Here is a 13,387-nt window from a genome sequence, read left to right on the forward strand (position 1 = left end):
CCTCTTCTATTTCAGTGTAGGCAAAATCACTGGTCAAATGTTTAATATAAGAGTGGCAATCTCTTTCTTTCTTTATAGCATTTTTTATTCTGAGAGCTGCTAAATCAAGCTCTTAGGGGCAAACGTTTTACTGGGCAAACATTTTAACATGTTCTTTTCCTGCTTAATCTTTGTCTGCTATTTGTTATGCCAGTATAATATACAGTAACTGGTAAGGGTGTTCCTGTTGGCTGCCTCGAAATCAGAAGATTCATACCCCACTGGAAGAGTTGACTTGGCTTTTGAACCTGAGAATCTCCAAGAAGTGCTATAAGATCTTGTAGGGGTGGCTTTCATTGCCAGGATTAGGGTATTTGCTTGGATTTTAATTTTATCTGCAAGCTTTACTGATTAGAGTCACCTTAATTTGTTTGGAAATTGTTGTTACCTGCCCTGTACAAAGAACAATGTCTGTCATTGTTAGGTAATAGCCTGATAGGATAAGATGCAATAATCCGTGATGGCTGATTCCATGACAACTGCTGATAACAGTCTCATGTATTCAGAATATCAAGTGGTAACAGCAGTTACCACTTGCATAAAGTAAGGAATGCAGTTGGTATCATTTTTCTATAGTGTAGCAATGCTTTTTAGCAAGAGGTGTTTTGGAAACAGTTTCTTCTGTTGTTTGTTGAAGGACTGGAATGTTTTAATTAATTTTTAGAGATATACAATACTGTGCATGAAATGGGTATTTTCTTGGTGCCACATAGGGTTCCTTCCTTCCCCTGATTTCTGTCATATGTGAAGAAAAGGTTCTGAATGATGCTAACTGGAGAACCACCACTTTTAGTCAAATTGGGGCTGGTAAATCCTTATTCAACACTTCAACTTAATTGCAAAATAACCAAAAATGGGAATGCTAGCTAACACTAAGGAACAATAGAAGTTTTCTGTACAGAACAGCTTTAAATCAGTTGGTTTTTGTTTAATCCAGGCTCATTTGCATTCAAATACTGTCTCAACTCTATTATCCTTTACTACACAGCCTACTTTGTATAGTTTTAATTTAGCAATAAAGAACATAAATTGTTCAGTTGGCTGTATCTACCATGGGTTTATTTCCATGATAGGTTATTCTTTCTCCCCCTCTTGGCTTGAAGTTTTGTGGATTTTCTCACTAGGAGTCAGTTCATCCATTCTTTTATCACTCTGTTTTTAAGCACACTTTATTTAATCTGGCCTCTCAGTAAAAAGGAGGTAAACTAATGAAGTAGTCTCAGATATAAGTCTCCATCAAGACAAAACTCTTTGAACTTTTCCAGATCAAACTTTCACAAAGCAAAAGAGATGTGACTTGAGAACGTTCACACCCATCTTCTACCCCTCAACAAGCAGATAAAAGAAATGTGAAGAAGCAGAGCTACATAGGTCCAGAGCTGCTACAGTTTCTGCTTTCAGCCCAATAAAAGGCGATTGGAGTGTTTTGGAAGGATGCTTATGGTGCATTTTGGCCATTTGTGAATGGATGTGGAAGAGAGACATGGTTAAAATTCTAACAAGTTCTGGTTTGGTGTATGCCTAGTACTCTAGCTACAGTTGGATACTGAAAGGGGATTTTCAAGTGACTTGGATGCTTGTAATGATGAACTCAGTAATTCCTCTCCCCAGCTTTTTATGAGCCAAGCTTGCCCCAGTGCCATTACTCCTTGCCACTGCTCCCCCCCCAAGCTTACTTGTAGTTTTTCTATGAGGCTACCCTTCCTTCCTCATGGCCATCTGGAATGAAAAAAGTGCCCTGGGCACTAAGGACCCTAGTATCTCTAATTTCCTAGGGAACCTGAGTAATTAGTTTGAATATTAGATGTCTTGGAAACTACATGATCCTTGCCCCTGGAATGCTGTCATTTCTCTATCTATTATCTATCATCTATCATCTATCTATCATCTAAAGTAACTTGTTATTTGAAGTTAACTTAAAAGAACAATTAGCTTGCAAACACCCAATATTTATCAGTGATGCTTTTTCATGCTACTGTTGTTTAATTTTTAATCTTTTCCAACTAAATTAATTTTTTTGACTAGTTAGTATCTGTCTGTGCAAAAAAAGTCTCAGACCAGATTTGTGCCATGTTTCAGTTTTTTCTGTGTTGTGAAAATTCTTAACCATTTTGATGCACCTGTCAGTAAGTGAGCAATAGTTCTTAATTGATAGGTAAACCCTAACTTTTTCTGTATTGGAATTTGCAGAATTAATAAAGTCTCTGAATATGGCTGTACAAGCTAGTACATCAGAGGAGCCCTATTGGATCATAAATAATCCATAAAGACGACAGTGTTCTTTTCGCTCATTATTTCCCCCAAAAAATTGGACAGTGAAATACATGTTGTTCCTTTGGTTATATTAAAGTCTTCACAATTTAAAATGCACCAAGTGGAGCATAGGCTGCAAACTGACTAATTGGTCTGATTTGGGATAATGAGGGTACAGAATGTATCTAATCATGAGCAATACAACCTCTCACAAAGGATTGCTTTCTTTTTAGGACCTCTTTTGCAGGGCATCTGGCAGGTATTCTTGTTGGGCTAATGTACACCATGGGACCTCTGAAGATGCTCATGAAAGCATGCTCAGGTATGGAATGATGACCCTGAGTCTTACCAGTAAATCACAGTTCATTGAATTGAATTGAATTGAACATGAATACTTAGCTTTTACTTCATAAGTTTCAAGCCATCCTTATGTGGTGTTTCTGTCCATTAAGTGTGGCTTTGCATCTGCAGTTACGTTCACATTGAATGGTTTGACAAATCCTTAACACATTATAATTTATCCTCTAGGAGATTAGGAACATCAGTTCTCATTTAAAGTGGAGCATTTGAACTGTTCTTGTGTGGGTTATTCATGTGGACACACAATAGCAGAGCCTTGACAAGGTGCCTGTATCTATCATAGAGAGGGGAGTGATTGTTGTGTGTTTTAGAAACCAGCATGAATTCACTTTAAGGGATCCTCTTTGCAAGGAATGTCCTCCTGCACATAATGTGTATGTGAACAGTATAGCAGGGAGGAATATACCCTGAACACAAATGGCATGTGAATCAGCTCTGCTTTTGTAAGCAAACTTGAATTAACAAGTGCCATCCTTCATGAGCTGCGTACTTTTACATGTTTCAATTTAAAGGCACATTTGCAGGACGGGGTCCTATGTATTTTGTTGTATTTTAGTGGTGGCTGCCACTAAAACAGAGTACAATGTTCTAAATAAAATAGATATGCTAGTTTTGAAAACAGCAGTTGAGGGACATTTTTCCTACAGTTTCAGTATCCTCCCCTCTCACCTCATCTTCAGTATTGCTGTTCAGCTTGTTAGAAGAAAATTGTCAAAACTCAATAGACATGTTAACAGGATAGAATTGTAACAGTTATACTTCTAGATAGATGAATCTGTCAAATTCAAAGTTGTAAAAGGGCAATATGATAAATGCTTATGAATATTAAATACATTCTTGCTAGGTGGCTTTCGCTCTCAAACTGACTTTTCAGAACAAAGAAACAGATACAATTCAGGTAAGTAACTTAGGTTGTACTCGCTTATCTAAAAGTGCTCAGGAAATATCATAGGAGATTGGAGCACTCTTCTGTTTCTGTAGTGCTTCAATCTGCTTTGTGGTGCCTCTGCCTTTTTCTCAGTGTCAGGAATGTAAATGTTTGAATACCATTGCCCTCTGCGTCAAGGGAAGTATGGTGTTTGATCTACTATACTGGGTTTAGCCACAAGGTAAGGATTGCTCACCAATGTAGCTGACATGCATTCATTCTCCTTCCATTAACCAGATTTATAAAGTGTGTAGCTGTGGTGGTTTTGGAGTTGAGGCGCTGATTTTGTTGTGAGTGTGTGTGCCCACACATGCTCTGATTAGGGCAGTGTTTCCCAACCACTGTTCTGCGGCACACTAGTGTGCCGCGAGATGTTGCCTGGTGTGCCGCGGGAAAAATTTAAAAATTCGAACGGTTTTTTTTTTTTAAAGTCAAATTTTCGATTGGGGCGCCGTCACTAGATGACCCCTGGGGTTCCCTCCCTCCCTCCCGCTCTGCGCCTCCCTCCTCCTCCTCCTCCTCCGGGGAGGCCCTTCCTGGCTCTCGGCCAAGGCTTGGCGGCTGCCACTCACTCACTCGCTCGCCCACCCGTCCCTCCATCCCTGCACCCGGCCTCTCCCCCTCCGTCCCCGGCGCGGGGGCTGCCGGGATCCGTAGTCCCCTTCGCCCTTGGGCTCCGCGCCCGCGCGGGGTGTGCGAACTACGTTTCCCGGCGGGCCGGGCGTTTTGTTTGAAGCGCTCTTCTCCCGGCCATGGAATGAGCGCAGCGGCGGCGGCCGGGCGGGCAGGAGCTCTTCCGCGCAGACCCCGCGCAGCCTGCCTGCGCCCCCGCGGAGATCGGGCGGCAGGATGAAGCCTGGGGATCCCCGCGGAGGCGGAGCGGCGGAGGCGGAGGCTGCCCCCCAGGTAGGGCTGCGTCGGGGGTTTTTTATTTTTGCAATGCTGCATCCGCGCCGGAGGGGACGCATCGGACCGCGGGGAGACCCCTTGGCGGGCGTGCAAGGCAATGCATGCGTGCAGGCGTTGCATGGAGTGCAGTGCAATGCAATGGCAACGCGGCGCCCTGCATGCATGCATGCAACTTCCACCGGCGCTCCGGACTTGGCAGGTGAGGGGGGTCCCCAGTGGGCGGCAGAGAGAGCCGGGAGGGCGAAGGGGAGCCGGGGGGGAGCAGCGCTGCTCCCCGAGCCGAGCCCGGGGGGAAACTTCGGCGTCGTTGCGCCGGGTGTTGGAAGCGGAGGCTGGCGGGGGCCCCTCACCTGCAAAACCTGGTCGCCTCTCATATATTTCGTGCATTGCATTCATCGCCCGCTTTCTCCTCCAAGGAGCTCCCGGGGGCGCGCGTGGTTCTCCCCGAGTTATCCTCGCAACAACAGCCCTGCGAGGTGGGTCAGGGGAGTGGCCCAAGGGAGCACCCAGGGATTGTCCTGGCCAGGTGGGGTGATTTGAACCCTGCTCTCTGCCCGGTCTTCGTCCTCATTTAGCCCCCACATGTGCATGACTGTGCATGACTGAGGTTTTCCCCCCTCGTCTTGGCTATGGTGTGAGTCTGTGCTGTTAATTAATGGGGTTCTGCCTTCGGAGAAGATGAGCCAGCCCTCAAGGAGGTGATTATGTAATTTGCTAGCAATTCATGTCCCTCCCGGCGTGACGCTGCGCGCTGACGTCACGGGGCTGTAATGGTGGTGTGCCTCGAGATTTTTTTCATGAAACAAGTGTGCCTTTGCCCAAAAAAGGTTGGGAAACACTGGATTAGGGATGGGCTTAGGTTTTCAACATCGCGATATATTGTCAGCAAAACATCGCAGTTTGGCGATAAACCGGAATGTTGAAACAAGCTGCATTAGCCCCAGCTGGCGAGGCACTGGGAGAAACTGCCTTAGCTCTCATGGCGGGACCTGAGGAGCTTTCAGCTCAGCGTCTGGCGGGCTGAGGACAATGCAGCTGGCCCCAGCCTGCTGCCCAGCTGTAGGCAGGAAAGTCTCCTGCCCCCAACTGAATGAGCCCTGATGTCCCGGTAAGCAGAAGCGAGATGGGGGCTGCTCAGCTGGGGAACATGAAGCCCCCGCTTCCCAGCTGAGAGATCCCCGACCCCACTCCTTCTTGCAGGAGCAGGATCGGGGCTGCAGACTCCATCATGCTTTTCCATTGAGGGGTGTGCAGCTGTGTTCCCCTCAACAGAGAAGTCTAAAGGAGCACCGCCTGGCAAGGTGGAGACAGGCAGCTGCATCAAAGGCAGTGCAGGGACTCTCAGATGCAGCTGCTGGGCTGTCTCCACCTTCCCCAAACACATCCCATGTTCCGCTTGACTGCCTTCACATGGTGCAGGGGGTCTGATTCCAAGGTGGGGGCTCTTTTACACTTTTCCCTTGAGGGGAGCGCAGCTGCGCACCCTCAGTGGAAAAGTATGATGGAGCCTGCACCTTGCCAGCTGAGCAGCCCCGATCCCATTCCTACTTGAGTGCAAGCAGGAGCATTTCAACAGAGGCTTGTGCAAGCGGTAGTGGGTTGGAGGCTCCGTAAAACTGCTTGGCTGAGGCGAGGGCAGAGGTGCACTCCTCAGCCACTCAGTTTAAAGAAGTAGAGGGAGGAACAAGCTGTATCAGCACTTCGCCCATGCAGATTGTTTCACCCTCTGCCAGTATGAGGGGCAGATCACTGGCAGTTTCATTCAGTGGTATACCACCAAACGTCCGCCCAATTGCCACTGCCGCAGCCAATCGCCAGCAGGCCTTGCTGCAGCCACCAATCACCCGCCCAATTGCCACAGCAGCAGCCAATCGTTAGCAGGCCTTGCCGCGGCCACCAATCACCTGCCCAATTGCCGCTGACCGTCTCCTGCTTGCGGTTGCCGCCAATCGCCCATCCCCCCTCTGCACTATCCATGTATAAGACGACCCCCAATTTTAAACATTTAATACATTTAATAATAATAAAAATCTTATACACGGAAAAATACGGTATTTGAGAGGTCTACCTGGCCGGGGTGTCCTGTATTACCAGATGTGTTAGGGCTGGTGAGCTTTCTCTCAGTGATAAGTGGAAAGGAGAGCATTTTGGTTTATGCTGGTCTTTTAATTGCTGCTCTGTTTACCAGAAGATGATTATCCTTGTTCATGAATAAAAAGAGCAAACAAAGTACCATTATTCATGTGCACCCTGATCATGCTGAGCACACACAGCAGCCTAATAAAAGAAATTGGAAGTGTGTTGATCAACTATTTTATGAGGAAGTGAGATCATCCAATGGGTGAATTCAGCTCTTGGCTCACCCTGCAAGCTATCACTGGAGCACTAGACAATTTTACTAGACCACACAGAGTGTAGAGACAGTTGCTGGATTGGGCTTAGGAATCAAACATACAGAATCCACTTACATGTGTGATTATCAGTGCAAATAGGGACATGTGCAAAAAAAGTTGGGTTTGCATCCTTTTAGGGCCTAGCTGAATTGCAACAGGCTTTAATAGACTCTTTTTCTTTTTTGTGATTACTACAGTATGCACAGCATTTTTCCTTGCACTATTACCTACCTCTTAGTTCTTAAAAAGCAAGTTACAGATATAATGGTCAGTATCCAGTGAGGTTCTACCACTAGCACAAATACTTCCACTTGAGGAATGGAACTTGCCCTTCCTCTCTTTCTCCCCACACCCCCATACCCTCTACAAATCTGCTCCGGAGGGTTGAGGGGAAACGTAGAACAAATTCAATACTGTAATTTGATATAGTAGTCACTCCTGGTATCACACTTTCTTTCTCTGTGTGTGATCTGTGTAGAGAATTTTAGATACTCAGGTTACCCATCGCACTCAACGAGAGATTACAGCATGTATACTGGTGGACTGAATGAAGAAGAACAGGTTGAAAGGGCCCTCAGAAATAGTCTGAATGATAGAGGTAAGGAATCTCACTTTCTACTGAGAACCTATGCAGAGCTTCATAAATTTGTATTTTCTTTTTTCCCCTGTTGTTTTCGAAGTTTAACTTTGTTCATGGTTCATTTTTTCAGTAGCAGGTGCTGTGTTGGCTTGCAAACTAGTCTTAAAAGACTTAGGTGGTTTTGGCACTCCTATCTTAAAGATGCACTGGAACAACATGTCTGAAAGCATATGGGGCCATCAATTTAAATTTACTATTAGGACCTAGAAGGCAGGGAGCCTGGAAATGTCGCTGCTGTTTTGTAAATGATTTTATTTGAAGAGTAAACAGCAGAATAAATTGGTCAAAAACTAATGACGAATTCCTAAAATAATTTCTGAGTTTGAGGTTTTGTGTGTGGAGGTTATAAACCAGTCTCTCTCGCTTTAGGTTTGGGGATGATTGAGACTTTTTTACTGAATAAGGCTGGATGTTTCTGCACAGCCTGTATTTAATATTTATATAATATTTGTTTAGTTAGCCGCTGACTTTTTCTATTATTGTATGTTGTGCGTTGAGTCTGTTTAAAGTCTGACCGTTTTCTATTTTAATAATTATTCTAATTAAAGCTTTTAAAAAATTCAATCGGGTTAGACTCTGGGTGTGTTTTGCTTCACACTTAACATCTGTTTGTCAAATGCTAGGGGTGGTATTGGCTGGTGAGGCTGAAGGGTTTCTGCTTCTCCATAGTGTGTGGGAGAGCATATTTGCATAATCATGTCTACAGAGCAGACAGCTCTATGACACCATGGTGTGGTGTGCTGTTACTCTTGCTGTTTATGTGCAGCTCATAGTGATTGGAATAATGTGAGTTCATCTGTGGGGTAAATTGTCCCTTCAGGCAGGGGGATGGAATCTTGTTTTTTCCTACCCCGGTGATTGTATCATATCACTGGAGTGTGGCTAACTTCGGACTGTCTGAAACTATAACTTGCATCATCTTCTAAAGACATGTCTGGAATTTAAAATTTATAACCTTGGTAAAAGCAAGAACAATTACTGGAATAGCAATTGTAGCTTTTGAGGATTAGCCTTCCTCCTACCACTCATTCCATGTTGAATGGATTTTCCACAAAGCAGTTTAAAGTGACCCTTTCTCTCTCTTTTTTCTCTTTTTAAATTAACCCACCTTTCTTTCAAGTTTGGTCTTCAAGGCACCCTACAAATCATTTTTTTAAACCAGCTTCAAATATACAGAAGAGCAGCTGAAATAATAATCGTATCTGTATTATTTGCCATCAGAGAATGAGGAGGATAAGACAGTGTTTGTTTGGCATAGAAAATATTATAATGTTGGTGCTAGGCAAATATGCCTGTGGTGGAAGTTCCACAGTCTGGGTACCACTGGACAAAAGACCCTGTCTCTGGCTATTTGATGACTGTCCATCTTAAATGGCTACTTGTCTTCACATTCACACTTATAGATAGATCTTCCAGTTCTGCTTTGTGTAACTCAAAACTTTGTAATTTCAGTAGCTGATTGTAATATCTCAGCTTTCTCCCTATTAGAATGCAATTATTTAAAACTTTCATACATCCTCCAATTCTTGGCCCAGGATGCAGGAAGTGCCAAGTGCTCTGCCTCTTATATAGTGTTCAATAATGGTTTTAAATAGCTCTGGATGCTCATTAGTTTGTGTTTCCAGGAAATACAGTGGTTTATGATTGCCTTCTGTTTACAAAGCCACAGCTGTGTTAGTTTACTTCCCACATGAAAATTACTACAAAAAAGTCAGTAATTCTGTTACTAATAATACACATTGAAGTTGCTAACGAGATAAAAGATGTCAGTGATGGTGTGTCTCTGATACAGTCAATACAAACAAATAATTGGAAACAGATGAACATCACAGAAATGTGGGCACACAAATCTTAAAATATATTGTGCACAGATAAAAAAAAATTCATATTCATATTCCTTTGGTTTCCTCTAGCAGGGCTTTGAAATGGATGTTTGTGCCACACAGGAACTTAAAAAAAAATACATGTGCCTATACAAGGTATGGCATGGAAACAGGGAGGGTACCAACAACATGGTCATATAATACTTGATCTTGTTTTGACACAGCTGGACTTTGTTTTTGTTAAGATATCTTGCCCACAACCATAGTTAGCTCACTGACACACTGTTATTAAGATATGCTTAAAATCTAAAACAAATAAACCTGTTTATTATGGGTTTGGCTCATCTTGTAAAATCAATGAAGTACAGCAAAACATTACTTAACTGTTTTGACCATGTAATATAAAATGTCTAAGTAAGCAGAATGTTAATGGAAAGAGGTCTATCTTGGTTGGGATTCTTTATCCAGTATAGAAACACTAGCCAAGAGAGACTTACCTAGAAGTAGCCCTGCTCTGTTGGACCATTCAGTGATGTAAATAAAATCATGCGCAGAAGAGTTTTTCTCTGCTTAGAAGCCTGCTTCTTCAGAAGGGAAGTAATGTCTTTGGGATAATGCAAGTTTGTGTCTGAAGATCGGGGCAGGAAGATATTTGATGTCATTGGAGGAGAGGCAGTTTTAGCACTCCTAGATGTTGTAATATGTTTGATTTGTTTTTGCTTTCCTGCTGAAATTAAGTAATTTAGTTTCAAGTCAAGCCACTTTTTCAGCTTTTCATAGGGTTCTGATCTGGGGAAATCAAAATTAGCCACCAGTAGTATGACTACTACTGCTGAAATACATTGGTACCTCGGGTCACAGACGCTTCAGGTTATGCGTTTTCGGGTTGCGCACTGCTCCGAACCTGGAAGTACAGGAATGGGTTACTTCTGGGTTTCTGCGCATGTGCAGAAGCACCGAATCGCAACCTGTGTGTGTGCTCAGATGCGGCGCTGAGGGTTGCGAACGTGCCTTCACGGATCACATTCGCAACCCGAGGTTCCACTGTAGTGGTGAGTATATTCTTGTATGGCAGTAGAAAGCACCTATTGGATTATGTCTGTGGTGACTTACACTTATTCACAAGCAGATATCCAGTGCCTAGAAGAAGTTGTGCTTCTACAAAACAAAGCCAACCAACAAGTTGCTGGTGTGCAGACCTTGTCATCTAGAGCATTGATTTGTATGGTATTTAGGGAAGAGGTTAAATGGGGAAGAAGTTATAACTATAATGAGAGAAACAAAGTTAAAGGAATTTCCCTCACATTCCTGCTGGCTGCATTGGTATGTGTGGTTGTTTAACATACTTTGCATGAGCTATGTGTTGGTGTACACAGCTTGAATGCTCCAGTTTTACTACTAAATTTGTCTAACTAGGAGCAACAAACCATGAGCCTTGACTTGGTGTGAAATTGTACACATTAGGATATAAACCAACTACATACCTTGCACGAATGTTACCTTTGAATACAGTCAACGTTTGCACAGTCAAGCTATTGATGCTGTATCAGGGATAGTGTCATAGTAGTTGGAAGGAGAAAAGTATTGTTTGCTCCAAAGAAATAACTGCATGGTCGGTTAGTGGGAGGTTGAAATGACATGAGTAGTTCTGTAGTGTGACTTCAGGGAGTCCACCTGTGAAAGTCACCCATGTGCATATACATATATAGTTGTGTTTGATGATCACAACTTAGATCTCTTACTGAGCCACACTAATTGCACTGGAGACCTGGAGGTGCCTCACTTAGAAATTGCAGTGTTTTCTGAGGACTTTGGATCCACTTAATCAATCTCTGAAGGTCTGTTTAGTGTTCCTTCCACCCACACAGTGTGTACTTTGCCACCTTTATGCTCCCCACCCCATGTTTTCAGAGGGAAATCTGACCTTTGGAGAGTGTCCAAATAGGCCCTGGGAACCAGTGGATACTATGAAAAAATTGTTCTCTGTGGTTGTTGCTTTATTGCAGCAGGCTGTTCATGTACAGTAGCACACCATGCCATTGGAAACCTCTCTTGAAGTTTGTAGAAGCAGCATCTCTGAATTGTATGTTCATGTGGAAGGTGGCTAAGTAGCCAGGTGACATCTCTGACATGTTTTGCTCTTGTTCCCAGTTCCTGATGAAGGGGTTTGAATAGGACTTAAAAGCATATTCTTTCTTTCTTTCTTTCTTTCTTTCTTTCTTTCTTTCTTTCTTTCTTTCTTTCTTTCTTTCCTAATGAAATAGGATAGCTACAGGGGACCATATCACTTATACCAATTCTTTTATTTGTCATCCTTTGGAACAAAAATGGCAGTGATGCTGAAGCCTAAGAAAAAAGGTGCAAGGGAGCAATAATCATTGCCAAGATCTTCCCATTTATTTACTCAGCCCATTTCTGCTTTCTACGCATTTTAAATGCCCGTTGTTGTTTTTTGTGGAGAAGCATTTCCCTCCCACCCGCAACTTGAATGTTATATCAGTGTGTCTTTTATAGAGTGCTGTCGTATACGTTGCTGTTTTTTGTTTGGAAAGACAAGCCCAGCTGTACTGCCAATAGGAAAAAAAACTGCTGGGTAATGCATTATGTATTCTTTATACAGTACCCAGAAGCTCTTTGTGAACTTTGGACACACAAGAAAGAATGCCCTGGCATTACAACATAATTAGCAAGACCAAACAGTGTTGTTAGGGAATAAACAGTCTCTCATCTGAGATGAATTAAAGCCAAAACCGAGGTTGTCGTTTGGTGCCAGTTGTTCAAATGTTACTAAAACTTTTCATTTGTCCCCTTGATAAATTAGGGGGGAATTTCCAACCAGTTATGAAATTATTTGATTATGAAATTCATTGTGAAATCTACATGTTACAGACACATGTTTAGAAAGAACTCTTGTCCTAATAACTTTACCCATTGCAGTGAGAGATTCTGAGCAAGTTGTAAAACTCTTCATAGTTTTGTATGCACGTAGTAATTAATCCTCAAAATGACCTTCAAGGTTATTTTCTTTTGGACTTTGTGAAATGTGTTTGGTTTAATATTTCCATAATAAACACTTTTTTATTTTATTTTAAGAAATCAGTTGTTGGCAACTAGGAATAAAACATCCTAGACAGAAAGCAGTCTATTTACAGGTCACATTTTTTCCACATTTTTATATGTTGGCTTTTTTGTTTGTTTGTTATCAAACAAGATTTTTGTGAAAAGAAACCTTTGTTTGCTTCTAGTGCTTGTTCCTTGCCTGAAGTTATAAACCAACATTCTTGGTATTGTAGAGTTGCTATATGTCCTCTTTTCCCAGGACATGGCCTCTTTTTCATGGGTATGTAAAATGAGAGTTGTCATAGCGATCCATAATTGCTCTTCAAGATATGACAACCCTAAATGTTTCACTGAAGCCAAATGATACATCACAATCTTATTTGGGGATACATAAATGATACATAAAAATAAACATTTGGATTATATGTTCAAGCAGAGATTTTAACGTTACAAGAAAGGCCGTAAACATCTTGTGTTACCTATCAGGATTTTCTTGGGTTTGTTACCTTCAGTTTCTTAATGCAGGTTCCTCATGGATATTGTTGGTGTCCCAACTCCCATCAGCCCAGTCTGCATGACCAGTGGTCCAGGATGATGGACATTGTCATCCATCTGGAGGGCCACATGTTTCCTACTCACACCTACTCTAGGTAGTTCCTTATGTCCCCAAGAAATGCTAGAAAGTGATAGTTCCTGGTCAATGACTTGTGCTATTCCTATTGCTGCTCCCTGTAGGAAGGATGAAATTGACCATATAGGTCTCAAAAGTTATAGTAAGAAAGCCTCGAGTTGTTGTACAGGGCAGCATTAGTGTAATCGACTGATTTGAGATTCTTTGCCAGCATGACAGAACATATATCCATCCTGATGAGATCAGTTCATGATGATCATGCTGAATAATTTTTTGTACTACTCTGGAACCCATTGGTCCTGTTCTTAGGACCATCCAAGGAATCCCTTTGTCAGGGTCGGAGTATTGCCT

General features: G+C 42.7%; 1 protein-coding gene across 8 annotated transcripts in view; it reads left to right on the forward strand.

Moving 5' to 3' along the window:
• RHBDD1 (rhomboid domain containing 1) overlaps positions 1–13,387 on the forward strand; it is a 31,749-nt gene that overhangs the window by 12,132 nt on the left and 6,230 nt on the right. For 7 of the 8 annotated variants that reach the window (XR_014526951.1, XR_014526952.1, XM_083506604.1 and 4 more), the window contains 3 exons: positions 2,526–2,614; positions 3,497–3,550; positions 7,361–7,480. Coding sequence is in view for 6 of the 8 variants with exons in the window: in XM_083506604.1 (XP_083362730.1) it covers positions 2,526–2,614; positions 3,497–3,550; positions 7,361–7,480 (263 nt within the window). In the remaining 2 variants the exon portion in view is untranslated. The remainder of the gene's footprint in view (positions 1–2,525; positions 2,615–3,496; positions 3,551–7,360; positions 7,481–13,387) is intronic. The other variant, XM_083506603.1, reaches the window with a different exon arrangement.

This window comes from Podarcis liolepis (assembly GCF_965112155.1).
Source record: "Podarcis liolepis genome assembly, chromosome: 5".
Lineage (NCBI taxonomy): Eukaryota > Metazoa > Chordata > Lepidosauria > Squamata > Lacertidae > Podarcis > Podarcis liolepis.